We start from the raw sequence: 23602 nt of genomic DNA on the forward strand, positions 1-23602 counted from the left end.
GGGGAGGCAGGCGGATGTGGCGCGCCGTCAAACGGATACCTAGTGCAGGAAGGCACGATGAGAACACACCAAGTCAGAGGAGGCAACCCAACCTAGGAGGTAGGAAGGCCCAACCTCTGGGGTGCGAGTGAAGGAAAGAGCCTAGTCACGGGAGAAGGGGAGCAGGTTCCTTGGGTTGATGCAGGTGCTCGGACTTAAAGATCCAGGTAAACAAGAAGATCCATATACGGCTCTACGAAGTGGCTGCTCATCCCTTCTTATTGCTTCCAGGGAGTGACTCGCAACGGCTGGCCCCATGGAGGCTCGGTACCGGCTGGCTGGGACCCGGTGAGGGAACAGCTGGAGACTTGGCCTGCCCGCTACGACTCGAGGGACCACACCTACCCAGGGAAGTGCCCGTCCCCGTCTCCGTGTCCACCATGGATGGAGGTCGAGCCGCAGAGGGACGACTCATGAATGGACCAAGAGCGTGGGAGCAAGATGGGCAAGCAAGGTAGTGAGCGATCCATGGCCGGGCCGTTCCCCTTCTTATCCACCACACGCACGAGAACCCACCTCTCCCGAACGGAACGGGCACGATAGGTGATCACGATCTCGTCTCTTTTTTTACAATCCCTGGTCGGTCAGGTCCCTTCCACGAGGGATCTATCGATGTGTTCATCTCCCCATCTCCACCTACGTTGCCTGGTAAGGGACTGGGTTTCCGAGGAGATCATCCATGGCAGTCAACTACCGGGCTCTAGCCAAGGCCTCGATGCCCAATAGTGCTATTCTAGCGAGCTCAAAGGCGGTGGAACCTGTCAGGACCGTCAGGGCCGTTGACAAGTGCAGCTGTCACCGAGTCCAGCTGCGTCATCTGTCGCTGATGCCCTCGAGCCTCCCCTTGATCTGTCCCCCTCTGGTGAAGCTAGCGCGGAACTCTAGTGGGATGCAATCTCAACGGAATCATCCCCGACCCTTGTCAACGCATGGGAGGCTGGGTGCACCAAAGATCAGGTGATTTAGCGTGCTGGAAGGTCTTGTCAGTCAACATCAACAACGGCAAGGAGGGATGTTTGCTGGGCATTTTCTCCTGGGAACCCGAAATGGTTATGACGGGTACGCGGGATATGCGGAGGACAAAGAACACCAGAATCCAGGCTCGCGGAATGAGCCAATGAACCATCAAACACCCCCCTGTATTGATTATCTCGAAAATTTCCGAAACCGTCTCCCCCGTAATCGCCCAGTAGCCCAGTGCACTGGCCTGGGCCGCCCCTACAGTACAAGCCCGCCCACGCCCACTCCCACGCCGCCCTACAGGCCGTTGCACACCGCTAGGGCCCGGCAGACAAATCACAGCCGCCAATTGACGCCGCAGATGCACATGGGAAATTTTGAGCTCCCAACTTACAGTGGGAGGCAAGAAGTATTTGCCCACCCTTCCGTACCGGGCTTGGCCGGCTAACCCGATCCGGGCTTTATTATGAGGCCGCTTTTAAGCTGTAATTGCAATTACTCAAGGGCTCACTTTGAAGCAGCTAGGGAATCAATTGAAAGCTAATACTTTGTATACCAGCCATTTGCCTTGATAACAGCAGCAACCCGGTTTGGCATCTTCTCACAGAGCTTTTGCAATACTGCTGGCTCGATCTCGTGCCAAGCTTCCTGCGCAGCAGCCACTAAAGCCGCCTTCGTCTCAACCGTATCAGGGGCATATAGCAATTCAGGATATAGTCCATAGATCTTCGCCTTCATAAGGGCCCAAAGGTTCTCAATGGGGTTGAGGTCCGGCGACCAAGCTGGCCAGATCATGACCTCGATGCCTAGGTCGATGAGGAGGGCTTTGACGATACGGGCTGTGTGTACGGGGGCGTTATCATGCATGAAGATATCGCCGGGTTGAACAAAGGTGGGTAAGACTCTTGCGTAGAGGTTACGAATAGCTTCGCCTGTGACATAGCCGTCAAAGGTCATAAGGTCCGTACGAATCATGTCCCCAAAGCCGGCCCAAAACATCTGCCGTACGACGCCCTGTCTCATCCGCTCAGTCACATCGCCGGCAGCTAGCTGCTCTGAGGGACTAAGGAAGGTCCAAGTTGGCTTGATTCCTTGACCGCGGCGGACCATACACTCATCACTCCATCGGACCCTTCTCCAGTCGATATTCTCATAGCGGAGAGCCCACTCAAGTCTACGGTCGGCTTGGAATTGCGTTAGCGGGTTGCGTTTTCGTCAGAGCCATTTCCTCTTATCCATTTCGCGAAGAAGGTATCGTAGGGACCTTTCTTTAACGGCGTTATCGACGGAGGCAAGGAGGTCTTGGTGCGTGATATGTGGGTTGGTTGTGACGGCTTCGTATAGTTGATCGCGTTGCTCGCCGGTGAGCTTACGCGGCGCGCCGGACCGCGGCAGAGACGCGTTTTCTTTGCGCTTGGCTTCTTGCTTTATCGTGTAACGGATCGTGCTGAGAGGGACTTCGCGATGGCAATGATGAATTTGGCGAAAGGAATAACCGCGGTCTCGTAGCTCGCAAAGGCGCGCCCGAAGCTGTGGCGATAGCTCCTTGCCTCGCGGCATCGTAATGTGTGGTGTTGAAAGGAGGAAAATGCGTAGCAAAAGCAGCGAGGCAAAAGGTGGCCTAATCGGGTTAGCCGGGCTTGTGGTACGGAAGGGTGGGCAAATACTTCTTGCCTCCCACTGTATCCAGCTTGAGCTTTCATCACTTCAAGATTCGATCGTCACGGTGCATACACTCTCATCCCATCGCCAACCGCGCTTCTTAGACCAGAATTGACTTCCTCGACCCAACACCTCCATCCTTCATCTACGGCATCATCGATCACAATGTCCTGCAAGCCCTCCATGCACCTCCTCCGAGCGCTACGGGCGTCTCAGCCTTGCTCGGCCTACCGACAACCCGCCAACCGACTCTCGTCTGCCTCCCTCTGCCGCTTCTACTCGACACCAGCTGGAGATGCCCCCCCTCCGCTGCTGTCCAAGCTCAAGTCTGAACTCAAGACGGCTATGCGCGCCAAGGATGCCCCCCGCCTAGCCGTTCTTCGGGCAATCATGTCGGCCAACCTCAACGCCTCCAAGACATCGACCCCCATCAAGACGGATGTGCAGCTCGTGGCCTTGATCCGCAAGATCCAGAAGGGAGCCTTTGACGCCGTTGCCGAGGCTAAAGCTGCCGGCCGCGAAGACCTGGTCCAGAAGGAGGAGGAGCAGATCAAGGTTCTGGACGAGTACATCTCCAACAGTGGCGTGCAGACTCTGGGTGAGGCCGAGCTCAAGGCCCTGGTTCAGGACGCCGTCGAGGCTTCCAAGGCTGCTGGCGTTCAGGCCAAGGCTATTATGGGCGACGTCATGAAGCGGCTATCGGGTGCTCTCGAGGGCAAGGATGTTGACAGAAAGGAGCTGGCCAAGTTGGTCAAGGAGCTGACAAGCTAAGTCAGCCCAGTCAGATATCCAAGGATGGTGTAAGATATGTACATTATTGCGCCAAAGTGGCGTTGGAGCTGCTGTTGAGCCCTCTCCATATCCCAATCATCTATACGAATTTACGCTGTTGTAACGACGCACGACCTGCTCCTGTACACATCCGGCTCAAAGAATAATCTAAATTCACAAAAATGTTTGAAGACATAAAGTCTCTTTGTATGTGGTGAGTAACTTGGCAGTAAGAATGCCTCGACGATTGTTCCAAGGCCACGAGTTCAATCACATTTATTGCCTGCGCCACTCACTCATCCAGCACAACTTGCTTCATCATCGTTTTACTACCTCGAGAAACATATTTCTCCTGAGTCCCGACTTATGAGGAACAGACCGAGTCAAATCCGGGGTAATATCACGGCCGAGTGACCCCACCTTGACAACCTCCGACGGAGCCATGAGTAGATAGGCATAGTAAAAGTGAGTCACAATATTAGAACAACAAGGCCAGGGCGCTCTTTGGTATTTAATCCTTGAGCTTGGTCTCATTTTCTTCCTCTCCTTGTTTCTATATCACCTCCAATTACTCTTCTCTTCACAAGCAAAAGCAATCATGACATCTCGTCAAAACATCAGCTCCGGCTCTGCGTTTGAAGCGCAGATTGGCTATTCAAGAGCCGTCGTCACGGGGGATTGGGCATTCGTGAGTGGGACAACTGGGTAATTTTCCCCTCTGTGACTCTAGAACTCATCATATTGGTCCTAACATGCGTCACAGCTACAACTACAGCACCGGCGACATCTCCCCCGACGTGGCCGAGCAGGCGGACCAGACACTAACCAACATCGCCGCGGCTCTCAAGGACGCCGGCGCAGCTGTCGAAGACGTCGTACGCGTTCGATACATTCTGCCCGACCGCGATGACTTCCCAAAGACTTGGCCGGTGCTGCAGAAGTGGTTCGGCCATGTTCGCCCTGCAGCGACTATGGTGCAGTCCGCGCTGATGAAGGAGGAGATGAAGATTGAGATCGAGGTAACTGCCAGAAAGGGATGTGGAAACGCAGCTGACCAAGGACCGGCGGCTTGATACATGAAAACTCTCTGTTGTTGGATCAATTTGGTGATGACAGTCTACCGTTTGTTCTATTCTACAGCAATCTCAGTTTCGTCCAAATCCAAGAGACACCAGGAACTACCCTTATCTATCCAGTTATAAATATACCAAATAACCCTTGTTTTAAAGCCCCAAGTACAAATAGATTCCATGCGAGCATCCATCTAGTGAACCAGAGGCGCAATCAAGCCTGCAGCAGCAAAAGCAGTACCAATGGTAACAAGGCTCGACGTCGACAGGAGTGACAGACCGCTGATTCCATGTCCAGAGGTGCAGCCTCCAGCCAGTCTTGATCCAACAACCATCACGAAACCGCCGGCAGCAGCCAATCGTGGCTCAGTCTCGACGATGGACGCTGCGAGAAGTTTGGGGAAGTTCTTTGAGATTGCCCAGGCGCCTGCCGCCACGCCGGTCGCGAACAGCATGTTCTGGCGGCTGCTGGGGTACGAAGCAGAGTCAGCACCCTTGAGGAGCCACCAGAAGTGGTTTCCGACTTCTTCGTAGGAGCCAGAGACGCCGAGCATGGAACGGCGGACGAGGATAGAGAAGAGCTGGGCGAAACCGATAAAGAGACCGCTACCGGCGGAGAAAAGGGTCCAATCCGAGCCAGTGGTGTAGACGACCGAAGCAGCGATGGCAGACAGGCAGAGAGTCTCGAAGAGAATGACAGTCGCGGCCTTGGAGACGCCGAGCTTCTCGTTGAGGGTGACAGTCTCGGGCTTTACTCCTGTCCTCTCCTTTTGCGCCTTGACGGCCTTTGAGAGGAACCCTGTCCATACGATACCACCAAGCACCGCTCCGCCCAGGGCGTAGAAACCAGTCTGGAGTCCAGCTCCGACCTGAGCAAGTACAGTTCCAGGGCATGAGCCCGAGAGAGCCATGCCGGCACCGAGAAGAAAGCCGCCGAGGACGTTGCCATCATATTGGCCGAAGAGGCCGATGGGTGAGGAGCTGCGGGGCTTGAGATTTACGTAGCCAGTGCCTTCGAGAATTTTGTAGACAACGCTATGTATCTAGGTTAGAAAATACAAGATATGTTGGAGGGAGAAGTCACTCACGCGCTGGTCGCCGCCGCGCCGAGAAAGGTCTGCAGCATGTGCCATTCTTCAAACTTGAACTGGTTGATGATGACCGATGGGGAGTAGACACCGGCAACCACAGTGGCAGCGCCGAAAACAGCGCCCGAGATGAGCGAGGCCATGGTGAAAATATTCGAGTCTTTGGGGTGGAATATGCAGTTGGTGGATCACCAGTGAGGATGGTGTTGAAGTGTATGCCGGTCCTCGGAGCGTCGGCAGCGAACCTTAAGTAGGGAAACTTGAATAGGGGAAACACTACTCAGTAAGGACTTAGTCGTAATGCTCACAAATCAAGCTTTCATAAGAAAAAGGCGAAATTTCATGTCCAAAAGTCAAGTCGCCGAAGTAAAGGCCAAGAGCCTGATGTCAAGAATTAGTCCGGGTGCCCGCCCATGGCCGACGTCCCGATTGCTAAGTCGGTAGCGTCAGAATTGGGGAAAGTGATGCCATCTGGGGACAGACCCATTGAATGTGGGTTCACAGCAGGATGCATATTCTCGTCACCGAGTGTGAACTTCAGCTATATTTTTGCAGTTTTCGATGTGTAAGTCAACGGGGACTTGCATCCAGTGGAATAAGCAAGTATAGAAGGCAGTGAATTTATCTCATTAAGGTGCTGACAGCTTCAGCCACCGAGTTCGGGGAACAGACTTGGCTCGGGGACCTGAAAGTGGCAGTTCGGGGACCATCCCAGCGGCGACAACTGATTACAAACAACTTGTCTCAAGCACTGGCCTTTTCTTTCCAATCATGGTCGAATAGTTCTCGATTCTTTTCCTTATATTGAGACCAACATCCTCATATAGATGAATCCTTTCTCACCTTGGCCTTTTGTTTGTTTCTTGGGTTCCTCGCCTTGGCCCTTGAAGCCAGACGTCTCTTACAGGGTAGCCATCTTTTTACAAGCTTGAGTGAACATCGTCCACGGATAGGACAATTGTGTGAACAAGTTACCACAAGGATATGCTGGAGTATCTACTGAGTAGGCATATCCTCGTCCTGCTAACTATCCAGCTACAACAAAGTAAAAGTCGACTGACTGTGAATGTAATCACTCGTCACACCCTCAGTAGGTAAGGGCGCAGAAGCATATTAAGGTGAATACTCAGCAAGGACGAAGGGAAAGGTCTTAATGTATTAATAATACGAAGTAGATTCACTACGACTATTCCTGCTGGACCATCACTAATCGTTAAACATCTGCATCATCTGGGGAGTTCGTCCGGCTTTGAAGTAAGACACTGCCGAGGTTCGGTCCGCGGCGCGGTAGCGGGGCCGCTTGGTCGGCTGCTGAACATGTCTCCTCCTCACCGAGCGGACTGGATTAGTAAAGACTATGCACACCAAAGATATATCTATATCTATATACCTGCCTATCTATTTGAGCTGAACCATATCATCTTAATACATAATTTCAACTTGCTGCCCCCCAGGAAATCCAATTCCAATTACAGGTCACAACATCTGCAGTGACATCACAATGCCTCGAGCTCTCACCCTACAGCATATTGAAGGCGCCAAGCCTGGCAAGGTCTACTATCCGTGAGTGATTCAATTCATCAAGTTCTCATCTATTTACTGACTTTGACCCTTAGTATTCAAGTCGTACAAGTTCCCAAGCCGACACCGCGCGCCAATGAGGTCCTAGTTCGCCTATCAGCCGCAGCTCTCAACCATCGGGACCTCTTTATACGACGTCATCTCTATCCTGCCATCTCCTTCACCAACCCACTTCTGGCTGATGGCTATGGAACTGTTGTGGCCCTTGGACCCAATGTCACTCGCAAGGAGCTACTCAACAAGCCCGTCATCCTCACACCCATGCGCGGCTGGGATTCTGACCCTGCTGGCCCCGAGGACAGTCGCAAGTTCGCCGTGACTGGCGGATCTAGAATCACCGACGTCGGTACTGCACAGGACTATATCGTCGTTCCAGAGTACGAACTCGAGCCTGCACCCGAACATCTCACACCCGCCGAGGGCGCCTCTCTGCCGGTTGTTGGTCTCACGGGCTGGAGGGCCCTTGTCACAAAGAGCAACGCTGCATTCCCCGGCGCAAACATTCTTCTCACGGGAATTGGCGGCGGCGTCGCTTTGGTGGTTCTTCAGTTTGCTGCGGCCTTTGGCTGCAACGTTTATGTCACCTCAGGCAGTGAAGATAAGCTTGCAAAGGCCAAGGAGATGGGAGCACGCGGCGGTGTCAACTATAAGCACGAAGGGTGGGACAAGGAGCTTCGGGCACTCCTCCCGGCCGACAGGCCATACTTGGATGCTGTCATCGACGGGGCGGGCGGTGATATCGTGGCAAAGACGGTGCGACTGCTCAAGACCGGCGGAGTCATTGTCCAATACGGCATGACCGTATCGCCCAAGATGGACTGGCTCATGTCGGCAGTGCTGCAGAACATTGAGCTCAAGGGATCGACGATGGGCTCCCGAAAGGAGTTCCGTGAGATGATGGACTTTGTGAAAGAAAAGAAGATCCACCCCGTCGTCAGTCGGATAGTCAAGGGGTTGGACAACCTCGAAGATATCGAAGGACTGTTTGTGGATATGGACCAAGGCAAGCAGTTTGGCAAGTTGGTGATTGAATGGGATTCTGGGAGCGAGTCACCCTCAAAGCTGTAAGGGACCAATGATGACGACAAGAAGTTGAATACACATTTTCCCCAATTATGAATCCTTAACTACCTAGAGACATGAAAAAACGCCGAGTCATTTTCAGGGTATCATACACCTCGAGAGCCCCTGGGTAATGGGCCAGCAACTCACACCAGTCGCCCACCCACGTAGCATGCAGAACCAAGTGCCCCTGTTTACTCGTCCGACTTCTTGCGCTTCTTCTTGGGTCGGCCTCCCTCTTCCGGCGGGACGAACTCGGCCTCGCGCTCCTTGGCCTTGTCCTCCTTTCGCTGCTTCTGCTTCTCCTTGCGCTCCTCCTGCGCGGCGCGCTCCTTGCCCTGCTTGCCCAGGAAGTACTCGCCCGACTCGATCTGCATGTCGACCTTGCTCTTCTCGGGGGCCGGGGGGAATGGCGTGTAGACCTTCTTGGACTTGTCGGTGACCTTGAGAGGCACGCGTCGTCGGCTGAGCGTCTTCTTCTTGAAGTTGGGGAGGAAGCGGTCCCAGCTCTCGTTGGCCAGCTCGGGATCCTTTGCCAGCTCGCGCTTGATCATGAGCTCCTTGATATGGTAGATAGGGTGGATGTTTGCCATGCAGTCCTCCACCACTCTCCGCATCTCCTTCAAGCCCTTGTAGGGGCCCATGGCAGACACTGTGTTACCGTGGACCAGGATGTATGTCTCCGTGAGCAGCTCGAGGGCCTTCAGGGTCGAACCGTTGGGCCCGAGTATTCTTTGTCGTCGCTTGACAAATCTCTCCTTATTCCGGACGAGGCTGCGGATCTTGATGATATCGCAGGCGACGCCATCGTCGAGGATCTTGATGGCTTGTGGCGCGGGGACACTTCGAGCAAGGAGCTTGATGAGGTCGCGTGCGTTGAGGATGGCGGCGGGATCAAATGTTTTTCGAGTAGTCTTGACGGTCATGGAACCCTCGACCAAATCCAGAGTGCAGGCGATACCGGTCTTTTCGAGCGCCTTGGTGACGAGAGGCCAGGCCTCCTTCAGGTAGACTTCTCGGTATTTGGGGAAGAGAGTCGCGAACGAAGACTCTTCAGCAAAAGTGCCTCCGACATTGTCCTTTGGGGTGAAGACATCGACCTTCCACTTGTCAATGTCGTCCGTATCCCACGGCTTCTCCTTCTTGTGAGTAGAGGGCATGTTGGCCGTGTAATTGCGAGGATGAGGTTGAAGAAAAGATGGGTGAGTTTCCCAAGATGCGATTCCCAAGTTTTTTTTTCCGGAGCTGCCCAGATGCAAGAGACGCAGAGACAAGTGGGGCCACTTGGTTCCATGTGGGGGATGGGAAGACCCCCCTGCTGTGAGCCAATCAGGACGCTAGCTGAGCCGGCGACTCTTGAAATTCTCCAGCTCGCAAAACACCATCAACGTCGAAACGTCGAGTCGCAAGATCCCGCCGAATTCAACACAGCAGCCATCATGTCCAAGGGTCGAGCCGCCGGAGGTGTTGATCAGATTGTCAAGCTGATCGTGGGGGCCGGACAGGCCAGTCCTAGTCCTCCCGTCGGTCCTGCGCTGGGTTCCAAGGGTGTCAAGTCGATGGACTTTTGCAAGGTAGGAACACACAACGAGGCGCAGGAGGCCATTGATTACATGAGGCTGAGGGACAATTTCTCACTGTGATACAGGAGTTCAACGCCCGAACTGCGCACATCACTACCGGTACACCAATGCCCTGCCGAGTCGTCGTCCGCCCCGACCGATCATTCACCTTCGACGTCCGAACACCGCACACATCGTGGCTGCTCCTCAACGCCGCCGATGCACCCGTCAAGAAGGGTAGCCGAAAGGGTGCCAGCAACCCTGGCCACGAAACGGTCGGCAGCATCAGCCTGAAGCACGTTTACGAGATTGCCAAGATCAAGCAGACCGAGCTACGACTCTCCGGTTTGTCCCTGGAGGGACTTTGCAGGTCAATCATCTTCCAGGCAAAGTCGATAGGCATTAATGTCGTGCCTTGAGAAAGGACTTGTTGGGTTGAAGGAATGATGAGAGCCACAGGCATGTGGTGTGTATAAATGATCTCCGGTCAGATATCGAACCTGTACAACATATTATGAATAGGGAGAGGTCACCAACTACAAATGAATTGTACGATTGCATTGATCATAAGCTCTCAAGAGATTGGAGTTATTACATATCGGTGTTGTTCCGAGCTTTATTGACGTCAAGGAACATTCGGACTATAGCACCGAGAGTTCTATTGACATCACGAAGGAGGGCAGACTCATTGGCGCCATTGAATTCAACATTCGGACTCAGTCGATGAGTATCAAGTCATATCACATGATTACGGCCGATCGATGAGTTCATGTGAATCCGATATTTGGAAACTTTGGTCTTATTACGTGCCCTTGGTCCACTATACGCGTGGCATGCAGAGGCTCTCGTATCCGGATGACGATGAAGCCACGTTCATATCACATACTGTATAATAGTAACCCCAATTGTGGCTTTATCCACTGAGCTCATGGATCTTGTGTGGATCGGATCGCTTGGTTCCTGAATCTCGTGCCTTGGGCTCGGTAACTCTGTGTTGATCAGATTACGATAGCCATATCGGGTCATCTTTGGGGCACCAACATGTGTAAAAAGAAATGTTGGGCACAGATCCAGAATTAAAAAAGCTTGACTGAAATAGAAGCAAGGGTCATCAAGTGAACAATGGCCCACTGGGCAGAGAGATCGAGCGAGTTGAGACGCCCATCACTCAGGCGAGATGTAACGATGAATCCATTAATGGAACCAAATCAATTTGCTCGGTACCTGGTACTTCGATCGGCAGCTGGACACACAACCCCCGGAGCTAGTCCCTGGCCGGGAATATTGGCAGAGAGACTTGGAACAGCCTTGTGGCTCCATGGGTCCAGTCTAGAAGGCTTCCATTTTGGCCACCACCAAAGAAAAAAGCCTGCATTTTGATTGTTTGCTTGCCACGTGTAAGCCCCCACGAAGGAGTCGTGTTCTGGTTACAGTGCAGTGCACAGGGAGGAAGGCATCCAGCTTACACCCGACTGGAAAGATAAGAACGGAGTCACAATAAGCTGTGGGGGCGTTGGCGTCATTCTCTTCAACCGCCCACCTCAAGACAGTCATGACAGTGAAGGGTTTTTTAAGTGAATGGGGGTTTCATTCTCGCTCGGCCGTTGTGTGTCATTCACGCCGGGTGGCAGCCCCGAGAGCTCCGCCACCGCGGGCCGGCCTTGCTGCGAACGGACCGCAAGCTTCACGGCCTGAAAGAAATTTTCTTCTTTCGCTTCCGTGAGCGGGTGACTGCTGTCACGGCCCCCGTCTCATGTTGTGCTGACACTGACACGCTCGGAACAGATCCGTGGCTTAAGCTTGGCCCGCAGCGGAATCTGCTGACAGGGGAAAGGCTGTGAGCAGGAGAGTCTCATTTCGATACTATATATCTTCAGGAGAGATGCTTAGATATCCATAACTATTGAACCCCTTGAAAACGTGATGCCAAGGCGCTTCTCTCATGACAAACAAGCCGAGGACCACATACCGCGACGACCCGAACCGGCCAAGCCGACAAAGCTAACCGGACATATTCGCAGATCTGAGTAAGAGGGCGGAGGTCCTGGTCTCTTTTTGTAGTAGTCGTGCGCCCTTACATGAGATCCATTGTGTTACGGCACAGCCAACAGCAGGCGTAAACGATACGAGACGAGCATGATGAAGAAACAGTCAGATCTTCCAGGGCCCTGGAGCTGCTCTGAAACTCAATGAGATAGATGACTGCATGATACCCTCCATCGTTCACGCATAGAATACCTACAGACGAAAAATTTGTACCGGGAGCCCTGGTTTGTGATACGCCAGGGCCATGTCCAAGCTCGAATAAGGCCGCAGGAAGAGGCCCTCACCACGGCCTAGGTACCCAATACTTGCCAGAGTAAATTGGCCATTTGCAGCTGAGAACTGGACAACCGTGCCACAGCGACCCTGCTTGTTGGGCTCTCACTTACTGTGCTACCCGAGAGAACTCTTCCAAAATAAACCCGTGTAACTAGCCCTTTTGTTTCCTTTCTTTTTCCCCTGGACGTCAATTTTCGCCATCTTGTACGACTAATTCTCGGTCGTCAGCTGCCCAGAGACACCCCTAGCGCGCCTCTAGCCTGCTTCTAGCACCCGCAGAAGTCGCTGTTGGTACGTGCGAACGCGGGCTAGCTTCCTAGGTTCCCAGCAAGGCACCAAAGGGAAAGAGAGGACCGAAAAGGTGGGAGGAGAGAAGTGGAAAGGCAAGTGGGAGGAGCCACGAGAGCCCCACCAACCAACTCGGCCGGCCGTCCTCTTTTATCATCGCCGTCGCAACTCTTTGCTCTGGTCTCGCTTCCTCTTTCAACCCTCCCCAAAATTGCTACCTTCGTTTGCTTCCCCTGCCTTTGGATCAACCTCCATCGCCAGTATCTATTCGCATCCCATGGCATCTCCTACTCCTCCTGGTGAGCGTCCTCGCTCCCAGGACCTTTCTGGTAAGTCTATATCTTCCGGTTCAGCCGAATATCTGAGCTGCCCCACCTTGATCTGCTGCTCTGGGCACCCATCCTCATCGCCAGAACCTCTGGACACCACAATCGCTGACATGGCTCTCTCTCAAGCTCCAGAGCCCTCCCAGAAACCTGAAGAGCCCGCGGTCGCCCAGGAAAAGGCGGCCGAAGATGCTCCTGGTGTCCGCTTCTCTGCTGCCGTCCAGGAGATCTCACCTACCGAACCCGCCGCTCCCGAGCAGTCGTCATCAAGCCCAGACGAGACGGCCCCGTCGAGCTCCTTCACAGAGGTCACCGCCGACCAACTCAAAGCTTTCACCAAGTCACTCCACGGCCGACCTCTTCAGGAACTTCGTCTGACCAGCTGTCAATTCGAGCCCTTCTCTCTTCCACCGTCTAGAGTATGTGCTTTCAGCCCCTCTTTTGCTCTGAAGTTGCGCTTGCCCGAGTCTCCGCATACGGCGTTGGTTCAGTTGATAACCGATTGCTCCGCCGGCGTCCCTTCCGCCGTTGAGTGCTTGAGCTTGCAGCAGACGCCTAGCTTCCCTACCCCAGCTCAAGGTTCTGCTACTGACGCTAACTGATGTCATCGCAGGTCCCATCTCATGAAGATGAATCGGGTCAGTCCACAAGACTGCCCACCCCTACCTCGGCCAACTTCCAATCCACACAAAGCAGCCCACGACTTTCTGCATTGGCGTCTCCTCCCCTCACTCCCGCAGGATCCGGTCAAGCTAGTACCGAACGGAAGCCCAGGGAAGGGTCGGCGGCGAACGAACCCCCAATTATCACCCCTCAGCCATCGTCTTCGCACGAGAAGCCCACGCCAGCTCCTGACAGGAGACCCTCTACACACCGAGCCACCTCGGATCATGAGGTTCGTAGAGCTTCGTCAGCCGAGGAGCAGCACAAGTCCCACCGTCGGGGCATGTTTGGTGTTGGCCCCGGGTCTGTGCCTGTTTCCAGAGAATCCAGCCCTTCTCGAAGCTCAGCATCCAACTTCTACTCCAAACCAGTCACCCCTGGTGGCGATATCAACGACCCTTATGCAAAGAACCGCCGGCCCGCACCCGCGCCACATGCGACCAAAAACTCAATCGACCCCCGGTTTATCTTTTCTAGGAAGAAGAAACACAGCTCGCCCCATGGATCCAAGTCAAACGTGAACGAGAAGCGTGCTTCGTCAATTTTTGGAAGTGCCAAGAACAGCACTGAGGACCTTTCGCACAACGATAGCGCCGCCACTGGTATCATCCACCCGGGCCATGGCTCTATGGCGGATCTGAAGCGCTTCTTCCGGAAGTCAGGTCATCATCACAAAAAGAGGGACTCTTCCCCAGCGCCATCGATCAAGCTGGGAAAGTCGCCCCTGGCTTCCAGGTCCACTCAGCAGTTGCCTTTTGGAGACGATCATGGGTTGTCTTCCAAATACGGCAAGCTCGGCAAGTTTCTGGGATCTGGCGCCGGTGGTTCGGTACGATTGATGAAGCGCAAGGACGATGGTACCGTGTTTGCTGTCAAGGAATTCCGCGCAAGGCACACATACGAAACCGAAAAGGAGTACAACAAAAAGGTCACGGCCGAGTTTTGCGTTGGATCGACTCTCCACCATGGCAACATCATCGAGACGTTGGATATCTTGCAGGAAAAGGGCAGGTGGTACGAAGTCATGGAGTACGCACCGTTCGATCTGTTCGCGATCGTTATGACCGGTCGGATGTCTCGGGAAGAGATAACGTGCTGTTTCTTGCAGATCCTCAATGGCGTGACATATCTGCACAGCGTGGGCCTTGCTCACCGCGACCTCAAGCTGGACAATGTGGTTGTCAGCAGCAAGGGCATCATGAAGATTATCGACTTTGGCAGCGCCCATGTCTTCAAGTACCCCTTTGAGACTGACACCGTACCCGCGAAGGGTAAGTTCGATTTCTATTTGGACTTTGATATCAAAACCAGGCGCTAATTGTTTTCAGGTATCGTTGGCTCTGATCCTTACCTCGCCCCTGAGGTTTACGACTCCAAGGAGTACGATGCCGTGGCCGTCGATATTTGGTCATTGGCCATCATCTTCTGCTGCATGACTCTGCGCCGATTCCCTTGGAAGCTGCCGCGTATGACGGATAATTCATTCAAGCTGTTTGCGGCGGATCCAACTCCTGGGCATGATCCGAAGAAGCTGATCGTACCCTCCAAGTCAACGAATGACCTGACCACCACCCCGGCGCGGGACTTCTTAGCCGAGGATGAAGTGAAGCGAAAGTCTCACCATGAGCGAAAGGAGGAGACGAGTGCGCAACCGTCGGCGTCTACGGGTGATTCCAAGGCACCTGCCTCTGGAGGCGACAAGAAGGAGGTGATCCGAGGCCCGTGGCGCATTTTGCGGCTACTCCCGAGAGAAAGTCGACATATCGTCAGCAGGATGCTCGAGCTCGACCCCCAAAAGCGGGCTCGAATGGATGAGATCCTCCAAGAGCCGTGGGTTGCCGACACGGTCATCTGCCAGCAGTTCGACCACGGCGAGGTGGTGCCGGCCGATAATCACACCCACATCTTGGAACCGCCGGCTAACCAGCAGCCGGAGAAGAAGTAATGACTGGACGGATGAACAGACAAAACATTGTATTGCATGCTTTTAAGGACATGTTGACAGGGTTTGGCGTTTCTGAGAGCGACTGGTGGGCATAAATTGGAGGACAGCAGGGAAGCGTGTTATTTTGCATGTGGAAGGACGTGGCATTACTCGACAGCGCATGATGATTGACAACAGATAGAAGTTGGATAAGCAATTGCAAAACGGTGCGGCGTATTAGTTGCAACAGGATACAGGTAGCGGTACTTGGTTTCAATTACAGTAACTAGTTAGGTAAATGAGGAGGAAGAAGTTGAATAACAATATCGTCTCAATGATTGGCTCCTGTGTTGCATTCCATCATGATAACCAACCTACTCCAATCCCACCAAGTTTACTCGGCAACTCGGCGTCGTCGGCAATGGAGGCACGTGCGGTGATGGTGGAGTCTTGCTTGCCGGAGACGTATTGCCGGGGTCTCGCCTCGGAACCGGGGAAATCAAGCGCCGAGGGGAAGCTTGGAGGGAAAAAATTGCTGACCTTCTTCTGGAAGCTGTTGGAAGAGACGAGGTCCACTCCGATTTGAACTCCGCTGAACTCCAAGTCCGACTCTTCTCCCTCTTTACTCCATCTTTGTTTACGACTCTACGACTCTCCTCTGTTCTACCGCTTAACCGCCTTTTCACATAATCACAATGGTGCGTGCATTGCGTTGCGTTGCTTGTGCTGGAGGGGCTCTTACAAGATGGCTCTTGGAGTGCTTCATTCTGGAATCCTCGGCATACTACCCTTGGCAATTGAATAGCCGGTTGAAGGGTCGAGGAACAAAGGATTGAAACATGAAGGAGCCATTGGAGGAGGTCCTGTATCCGAAGGGCGAACCAAGACTAACATGTCATGCTGCAGGCCACCTCCATCAAGTCCATCCGAGCCCTCGCTCCCCTCCTGGACCGTGTCCTCGTCCAGCGCGTCAAGGCCGAGGCTAAGACCGCCAGCGGCATCTTCCTCCCCGAGTCCAGTGTTGAGAAGCTCAACGAGGCCAAGGTCCTCGCCGTCGGCCCCGGCGCCCTCGACAAGAAGGGCAACCGACTACCCATGGGCGTCGCCGTCGGTGACCGCGTCCTCATCCCCCAATTCGGCGGCTCTCCCGTCAAGGCCGGCGAGGAGGAGTACCAGCTCTTCCGCGACAGCGAGTGAGTAGCCGCGCTTTGATGTTGAAGTGGAGGGATGGCAGTAGACTAACATGACTCTAGGATCCTGGCCAAGATCAACGAATAAGATACCCCCAGCATACAACTGGAGTTAGCATGTACCATATTGTACCATAAGGGAAGCGGCAGACGCAAGAGATGGAACTCTTTTGCAGAAGCCGAACGGAAGGGGAAGAAGGAGGAGTTGACTGTAATGTAGGCGCATGATGAAGACCAATTACGCGGGGAGCAAAATATCTGTGTCTATATATGTGCAATGGACATGAGAGAAGAGGTCATACATATTGGTCGCGCATCGAGTCAGAATTAAATCTCCACTCTTGCCCTTTCAACTCATGATATCCTTGGATGACGTTATGGGACACGGCATGAAACTTTATGGAAATGGAAACAAGGGAAAACAATTGAGACGTATTAAAAGAAACACGGGAGTCTTCCACCTTGCATAGCCGCCCAGAGCCTCAGAGGTAAGGAACGGGGTGTCGCGCAGAAGCAGCGGCAAGAGGATCGATCGATTGGCTGTAGGTTGATCTTGACCGCGGGTCGGCGAGAGGGCTGCCGAAGCGCCGATGGGTGAGGACCCAAGGGCCGAAAGAAAGGTCGGGATGCTTTTTTTGATGGTTCTACGGATGTTGCATAGGTCAACGGCGAGGCCTGATATTCTCCGTCGATGGCCAAGTCTATGTGACTAAACAAGGATCACCGTGAGTTGCCGAAGGCTACGCTTGACCAATTCACCTACAGCGCCTACACTCTCAACATGAGGATGGTCTATCCGTGGGGACTCAGAACGTAAGAATAAACATCTTACTACCTGTGGATATAAACCATACTCTCCCATATCTGCCATGTCCATCGGGTAATTTTACCCTTATGCTAGGCGTTGCATCAGAACAAGCTTATTCCTCCTTGAGGCACGATTACGATCTAGTCTTTAGGTTGCATCCCCGCTGTAACAGTAGTCCGCAGGTAAATTGAGGTTCGCTCGCCGGGTTGTTGGAACAAGTAGGAATGCTAGTGCAAACAGGTGAGGGTAGTATCCGTTCATGGGCTCAAGAAAATCAGGTTTCAAGGAACGATCTACGCAGGCAAGATGGGATGACAGCGGGATAACTTCCGCATCTTGTTAGTCGGAGCTCTAGCCCCTTGAGGGGGATGATAGGATGGAGGTTTGAGCCCCCCTTGGTGAGATTAGACTGGGGGAGGAGGATCGACGGTATCCTTGTCTTCAGGTCTTGGTATGGAGCGGGATGTGATTGAACCCTCTGGAAATAAAGTACTGGGTTTGAAACTGTTTATCCGAATGTGAGTGCTACCGCATTACGGTGAGTATGAGTCGAGCAGTTAGGATGAATGTCTAAGCTCTTCGTTGGTTTCGAGGACAACAGTGATGCAGATACGAAGGTGCACAGAGGAATACAGAGTCATGTGCGGCTGAGCAGGTGATCCCTGAGAGGAGCAAAGGATGAATAGGATTGATTGAAAGGACCGCTCAGGTTGAGTTAAGGACTGAGCAAGCTGGATGTTTAGAGTCGCACCACTGAACGCCGCCGACGCGCTTGGTGGAAGGGGGGGGCCCTGCAGGTATTAGCCGGGAGCGTCGGGCGGGATGCTGATGGGGTTTGAGGTTCTGCGCAGTGGATCATGGATGACCCTTGTCGGTGTTTCGTCTGCGTTTGTTTCTGGTTGTATCGGAGAGTTGTGTTGGATCGCTGTTTATTTTATGTTGGAACCAACAACCATCATCGAGAAATGTCTTAAGTCATGGCATTGAGGTTGCAGCAGAGGAGATATTGCCCGAGTCAGACATCTTCTTCTCACCCTCTCTCCTGATTAATGCTCCGGAGTGCGTGCCTTCCCTCCTGCAAGACCAGCAGCCCGCAGCTGAATAACGCCCACTCAGCGCTTGCTTGACGCAGGTACCTAGAAATTACACGCACCCAAGACGCACGCGCTCGCGCACGCACACACGGGTACCTTGCAACTCGTCGACATTTGTTTCATCTTGAGCATCTTGGCACTCAGCGCTTGTCTCCTCTTCGCCCTCCCTCCTGAGATGATACGCCACATCGACGACCAGTAGATGGCCCCTCCCCTTGCAGGCCAGCCCCAGGTTCCCCCAGCCCGCCTCGGCGGCTGTTCCGTTTGATTGCGGCTTGCAGGAGCCGGCCGGCAAATGTCCAGGATCTTGGGCTCTTGCCGTGTGTAGTGCTGGGGGAATGAGAGGAGGATGAGTCTAGGGGCGAAGCCACTGTTTTAGGTGGTGGCGGCGTTTGGACTGACCAGAGAGGCGGTCCTGCGCGTGTAACTCGATGTGCTTGCCGTCGGTCACCGATATCCAGGCCCAGGACCCAGGGATGTAGGTTGTTGCTTTGAGGTCTGTGGAAATCTGATCTGTGGGCTCGCCTACCCTGCCCTGTCCATGGTCTGAGCTGAACTGAGCTGAGCTTGTTGGGCCCTACTGGTCTTGGCCATGTTGGTGAGTCCGCGAAATGAGGGTATATCAACTCAGCATGTCCCCCGACTTTTGTGATGTCTTCCCCTTCTCTCGTCACTCACCAATTCTTCCTCAATCTGGTGTTGAGAAGTTGTTTCTTTTCCCTCTCCTTTCTATTCTTCATCTTCTTTCCAATTTCACAGTCACTCCTTTTCTTGCCGCTTTTCAAGGCATACACGCTCCCTACAGCAAAAACAACAACTACGACTTTCTGCCCAAGCGGCTTTGCAGAAACTGGACTTTCTGCCCATTACCTCTTTCGTTCTCTCTTGAATCCCATTGTCTTTTGAACCCTTCACAATGAAGTTCCTTTCCACCGTTCTGGGCCTCGCCTCTGTTGCGAACGCCCACACACTCTTCACTACCTTCTACGTCGATGGCAAGAACCAGGGTGACGGAACTTGTGTTCGTCAGCCCGAGGATGCTGCTACTGCCAACGGTCCCATCTATCCCATTACTGGAGATGTTATGGCTTGCGGTATGTTCAACTGCCAGTCCCCAATTGGACTTGCGCCAGCGGAAACACCATGGATCCAGTGACTGACAAAGACTCACAGGCCGAGATGGCGACAAGCCTGCCAAGTTTATCTGCCCTGCCCCCGGCGGTGCCCAGCTCACCTTCCACTTCCGTGAGGCTCCCGCCTACCACCGACCCGGAGCCATCGCCGAGGGCCACAAGGGCCCCTGCTCCGTCTACGTCAAGAAGGTTGACAACATCCTCACCGACTCTGCTGCCGGTGCTGGATGGTTCAAGATCTGGGAGGACGGCTACGATGTTAAGGAGGGCACCTGGTGTACCGACCGCCTCCGAGCCAACAACGGCCTTCTCTCGGTCGACCTGCCTACTGGCCTGCCCTCGGGCTACTACCTGGTCCGCCCCGAGGTCCTTGCCCTGCACAATGCTCCCGCTGGTGATCCCCAGTTCTACCAGGGCTGTGCCCAGATCTTCATTGAGAACGGCCCCAGCGTTCCTCTTCAGGTCCCTGAGAAGTACGAAGTTAGCATCCCTGGTTATGTCAACAAGGACACCCCCGGCCTCACCTTCAACATCTACGAGAAGCCTTTCGGCGAGTACCCCATCCCCGGTCCCGATGTCTGGGTTCCCACCTCTGAGGAGACTGGCACCAAGCAGACCCAGAAGTACGGTGTCATCCCTAGTGACTGCCTCGTCAAGAATGGCAATTGGTGCGCCAAGCCCATGGCCAAGTACTCTGGCCAAGAGGAGTGCTGGGCTGCTGCCAAGGAGTGCTGGAGCCAGGGCGATGTTTGCTGGAAGACTGCCGCCCCTTCTGGCGGCGCCAACTGTGAGGTCTGGAGCGACTACTGCAAAGAGATGAACAACCAGTGCGAGAACAAGAACTTTGAGGGCCCCCCCAAGTTCACCGGAAAGGAGGTGTTTGCCAAGCCTGGCCCCATCCCCGCGCCCTACGACGGCACTGAGGTGAACAAGGACGGCAAGGACACTACAAGCAGCGTTGTCGAGAAGCCTTCCACAACCAAGGCTGCGGCTCCCGCCAAGACCACGGCCAGCGCTCCCAAGGCCAGCGCTCCTAAGGCTGAGCCTGAGACCGTCGAGTACAACGAGGATGCTTTCCCAGCCTATGAGGAGACTCCTACCGGGTATATCACTGCGCCTACCAGCACCTACGCAAGCAAGCCCAAGCAGACCTCGAGCGTCCCCGTGAAGGAGGGAAGCTCCGGCCTCAAGGTCTCCAAGGACGGTCGCTGCGGCGGCGAGACGGGCCAGACCTGTGAGGGCAGCTCATTTGGCAACTGCTGCTCCAAGAAGGGCCGCTGTGGCCGCAAGAGCCGACACTGTGATTGCGGCTGCCAGAACGCCTTTGGCATCTGTGGAGAGTAAAGATTCCATAGCGGGCATCTTGGAGAAGAATGGGGTGTTTAAACTTCTGTGGGTTGGAAAATTTGATTCACTTCATCATGTACATTTGGGGGTTAAATGGTTCCTTTGAGATGACGAGATCTTGACTTGAGGAAGATTGGCTGGATCAGTCATGTACAACAACAAAGCAAAACAAAAAGCTTATGAGAATATGCGAGCAATGAATCAGAGACTTATTGCTCACCTGACTTATCGTCTACTCAATGTGTGTATGTCCTATGCAACTGAAGAGATCAATGAGACCTTAACGGTGAAACGTATGGCCCTAACTCCCATCCTCCCAAAGACCTCGACTCTGATGATTATTTATGTAAAAAAAAAATAAAAAAAAATACTAAAGACGTATCCTAAAAAGAAGTGACACTTTAGATCTCTATTGTTTATTCCCCTACTCTTTTTATTATATCTTTTTAGCTATCCTTAGGGGAATATGCTAATCTTTAGACTACTGTCTCGTGTTTTCTTGACCCATACTCGTCAACCTGAAGAGAAGAGGTTCCGCCTTATATGAGTTGGCAACGGCTAGTTGAGCATGAATAATCAAGGATGATGAGACAGATAGGAAGAGCTGAAACTTGTGAAAATCAGGCAGCGAATGAGGATGCACATTGACTCTGTCACAGCTTGTTCAGGTAATGAAAGGGACGAACGCAATGTGTGGCGAAAAGGACGACGACAAAGTGTGGCTGAGAGGTGATGGGTGAGGGTGTCTGATGACAACCACGATGACGTCGAGGAGCAAGGGGTTGAAGAGGATGAGAAAAAAAAATCTGGCAAAAAAAGTCCCCTTGCTTGGGGAAATTATAGGGACGATCCGGGTTTGTGCAACGGTCTTGCAAAGGGAGGGACGCCACAACGTTCAGAGTGCTTCAGGGGTGGTGCTGTGGTATGCATCCATCAGCTTGATACAGCGCGGTTCTGTGGAGGGATGAGCTGGATTTGAGGGATCCGGTTGTCTGGTAGGGAGTAGGGTTGAAATGTTTGAGGATAGGTATCTAATTAGGATAGAGGACAGATGTAACAGTAATATGATGCTCGAGTCGAAGATGGACGGACATTTCGTCATATTTCACAGATCCAAGTTGGTCAATCAACCGATCGTTGACCACCCTACCCATGCCTGACAGTTGACGGACAGACAGCATGTCCGTCCGTCCGTCCGTCCATCTATCGGATGTGATCCTGTCGGTCTGTCTGACACTGATTGAAGTCGAAGCTTGTTCTTGTCAGGCTCCCATATTCGAAAGACATCCATGTCTGTCGTTGATTGACCATGCCTGCTTTAGCCACCTGGCAATTGGGCCTCTCCGCACTGAGACAATGGACCCCAAGCGGAGGGCGCTGTGACGGCACCTCGGCCCCTGTAAAGACGTACTAGCCCGCTGCGCAGGTGCCCTGCCTGCCTATGCCAGGTGAGTAGGTTGTCACCTGCCGGCGCTGCACCAGCCTGGAAGGCAGCCGCCGCCTACCAAAGGCCTAGAGTTTAGGTAACCTTGTCCCGCCGCCAAACTCGCTCTGCCTGGATCCATCTTCAACCTTCAAACCCTCGACTCGACGAGCGCCCCCGATTCCCTCAACTCCCTCTCCGCCCTCCCGACCTCCTCCGTCCGCCGTCGTCGCCCGTCCTTCTCGATCGCATAGCCTGCTGCTCTGCTCTTCCGCTGCCATCGGCCTCGCCTTTCATCATGTCGAATAATCGCAACTACGATTTCCTGGTACGATACCTCTATCTGTCCACGCTTCCCTCCCCCCACCGCCCGCAAGCCCGCTCAACTACCCCCCTGCGTCCCTGGCACTTTGTCTCGAACCAACCCCCGGATGGGCCATGTGAATTTGCAGGGCCGAAATGTTACCCTTCGCGATCGCCGCTCAGTGCCCGCGATGGTGTTGAGAATCACTCCCGCTGACCATGTGCTCTCTTCCTCCACCGTATAGATCAAGCTGCTCCTGATAGGCGACTCCGGCGTCGGCAAGTCGTGCTGTCTACTGCGCTTCAGCGAAGACTCCTTCACCCCGTCCTTTATCACCACCATCGGCATCGACTTCAAGATCAGGACCATTGAGCTCGATGGAAAGCGCGTCAAGCTGCAGATCTGGGATACCGCCGGCCAGGAGCGCTTCCGTACCATCACCACCGCCTACTACCGCGGTGCTATGGGCATCCTCCTGGTCTACGACGTCACCGATGAGCGCTCATTCAACAGTACGTCTCCGTGTCATCTTATCCCGCCGAGCCCTGATGGTCCATCCCGCCATCTACCGTCGTTGCCGCCTCCTCGGTGCCGCCGGCCAAGCCATGGCACCCCAATCGACGCACCATGCTGACACTAACATTGCAGACATCCGTACCTGGTTCCAGAACGTCGAGCAACACGCCACCGAGGGCGTCAACAAGATCCTGATTGGAAACAAGTGCGACTGGGAGGAGAAACGCGTCGTCTCTACCGAGCAGGGCCAGGCCCTCGCCGACGAGCTCGGCATCCCCTTCCTCGAGGTCTCAGCCAAGAGCAACATCAACATCGACAAGGCCTTCTACAGCCTAGCCGCCGACATCAAGAAGCGACTCATCGACAACTCCAAGAACGACCAACCCTCGGCAAGTGGCGTCAACGTTGGCGACAAGAGCGAAGCCGGTGGCAGCAAGTGTTGCTGAGCCACTGAATACCCCGAGGAGTC

At 53.8% G+C, this 23602-nt stretch overlaps 11 protein-coding genes across 11 annotated transcripts; 8 read left to right on the plus strand and 3 right to left on the minus strand.

Annotated features, from left to right (window-relative positions):
- Positions 1 to 1539: 1539 nt before the first annotated feature.
- Positions 1540 to 2559, minus strand: LRP88_13857 (uncharacterized protein; the record flags this gene model as incomplete). Its single annotated transcript, XM_083250213.1, has 2 exons — positions 1540 to 2183; positions 2373 to 2559. 2 exons carry the CDS (start codon positions 2557 to 2559, stop codon positions 1540 to 1542), a joined length of 831 nt encoding a protein of 276 aa, XP_083094547.1.
- A 285-nt stretch (positions 2560 to 2844) lies between these two features.
- On the plus strand, positions 2845 to 3432 carry LRP88_13858 (uncharacterized protein; the record flags this gene model as incomplete). Its single annotated transcript, XM_083250214.1, has 1 exon — positions 2845 to 3432. One exon carries the CDS (start codon positions 2845 to 2847, stop codon positions 3430 to 3432), a length of 588 nt encoding a protein of 195 aa, XP_083094548.1.
- Positions 3433 to 4030: 598 nt separating this feature from the next.
- On the plus strand, positions 4031 to 4505 carry LRP88_13859 (Endoribonuclease L-PSP/chorismate mutase-like protein; the record flags this gene model as incomplete). The annotated part of the gene is made up of 2 exons (XM_083250215.1): positions 4031 to 4137; positions 4196 to 4505. 2 exons carry the CDS (start codon positions 4031 to 4033, stop codon positions 4503 to 4505), a joined length of 417 nt encoding a protein of 138 aa, XP_083094549.1.
- Positions 4506 to 4696: 191 nt separating this feature from the next.
- On the minus strand, positions 4697 to 5733 carry LRP88_13860 (uncharacterized protein; the record flags this gene model as incomplete). Its single annotated transcript, XM_083250216.1, has 2 exons — positions 4697 to 5537; positions 5591 to 5733. 2 exons carry the CDS (start codon positions 5731 to 5733, stop codon positions 4697 to 4699), a joined length of 984 nt encoding a protein of 327 aa, XP_083094550.1.
- Positions 5734 to 7091: 1358 nt separating this feature from the next.
- On the plus strand, positions 7092 to 8239 carry LRP88_13861 (uncharacterized protein; the record flags this gene model as incomplete). The annotated part of the gene is made up of 2 exons (XM_083250217.1): positions 7092 to 7153; positions 7207 to 8239. The coding sequence occupies 2 exons, from the start codon at positions 7092 to 7094 to the stop codon at positions 8237 to 8239; spliced, it is 1095 nt and encodes a 364-aa protein (XP_083094551.1).
- Positions 8240 to 8427: 188 nt separating this feature from the next.
- LRP88_13862 (ribosome biosynthesis protein KRR1) lies at positions 8428 to 9393 on the minus strand (the record flags this gene model as incomplete). Its single annotated transcript, XM_083250218.1, has 1 exon — positions 8428 to 9393. One exon carries the CDS (start codon positions 9391 to 9393, stop codon positions 8428 to 8430), a length of 966 nt encoding a protein of 321 aa, XP_083094552.1.
- A 279-nt stretch (positions 9394 to 9672) lies between these two features.
- LRP88_13863 (mitochondrial 54S ribosomal protein uL11m) lies at positions 9673 to 10214 on the plus strand (the record flags this gene model as incomplete). Its single annotated transcript, XM_083250219.1, has 2 exons — positions 9673 to 9807; positions 9882 to 10214. The coding sequence occupies 2 exons, from the start codon at positions 9673 to 9675 to the stop codon at positions 10212 to 10214; spliced, it is 468 nt and encodes a 155-aa protein (XP_083094553.1).
- A 2468-nt stretch (positions 10215 to 12682) lies between these two features.
- On the plus strand, positions 12683 to 15339 carry LRP88_13864 (serine/threonine protein kinase NPR1; the record flags this gene model as incomplete). The annotated part of the gene is made up of 4 exons (XM_083250220.1): positions 12683 to 12734; positions 12861 to 13150; positions 13345 to 14665; positions 14723 to 15339. 4 exons carry the CDS (start codon positions 12683 to 12685, stop codon positions 15337 to 15339), a joined length of 2280 nt encoding a protein of 759 aa, XP_083094554.1.
- Positions 15340 to 16013: 674 nt separating this feature from the next.
- Positions 16014 to 16596, plus strand: LRP88_13865 (chaperonin 10-like protein; the record flags this gene model as incomplete). Its single annotated transcript, XM_083250221.1, has 3 exons — positions 16014 to 16016; positions 16225 to 16511; positions 16572 to 16596. The coding sequence occupies 3 exons, from the start codon at positions 16014 to 16016 to the stop codon at positions 16594 to 16596; spliced, it is 315 nt and encodes a 104-aa protein (XP_083094555.1).
- A 2730-nt stretch (positions 16597 to 19326) lies between these two features.
- On the plus strand, positions 19327 to 20887 carry LRP88_13866 (glycosyl hydrolase family 61-domain-containing protein; the record flags this gene model as incomplete). Its single annotated transcript, XM_083250222.1, has 2 exons — positions 19327 to 19504; positions 19584 to 20887. 2 exons carry the CDS (start codon positions 19327 to 19329, stop codon positions 20885 to 20887), a joined length of 1482 nt encoding a protein of 493 aa, XP_083094556.1.
- A 1724-nt stretch (positions 20888 to 22611) lies between these two features.
- Positions 22612 to 23579, plus strand: LRP88_13867 (Rab family GTPase SEC4; the record flags this gene model as incomplete). Its single annotated transcript, XM_083250223.1, has 3 exons — positions 22612 to 22641; positions 22862 to 23129; positions 23266 to 23579. The coding sequence occupies 3 exons, from the start codon at positions 22612 to 22614 to the stop codon at positions 23577 to 23579; spliced, it is 612 nt and encodes a 203-aa protein (XP_083094557.1).
- Between the last annotated feature and the right edge of the window lie 23 nt (positions 23580 to 23602).

The sequence above is a fragment of the Fusarium phalaenopsidis genome, assembly GCF_050370095.1.
Source record: "Fusarium phalaenopsidis strain FUZ10S chromosome Unknown contig_32332, whole genome shotgun sequence".
Taxonomy (NCBI): Eukaryota; Fungi; Ascomycota; class Sordariomycetes; order Hypocreales; family Nectriaceae; genus Fusarium; species Fusarium phalaenopsidis.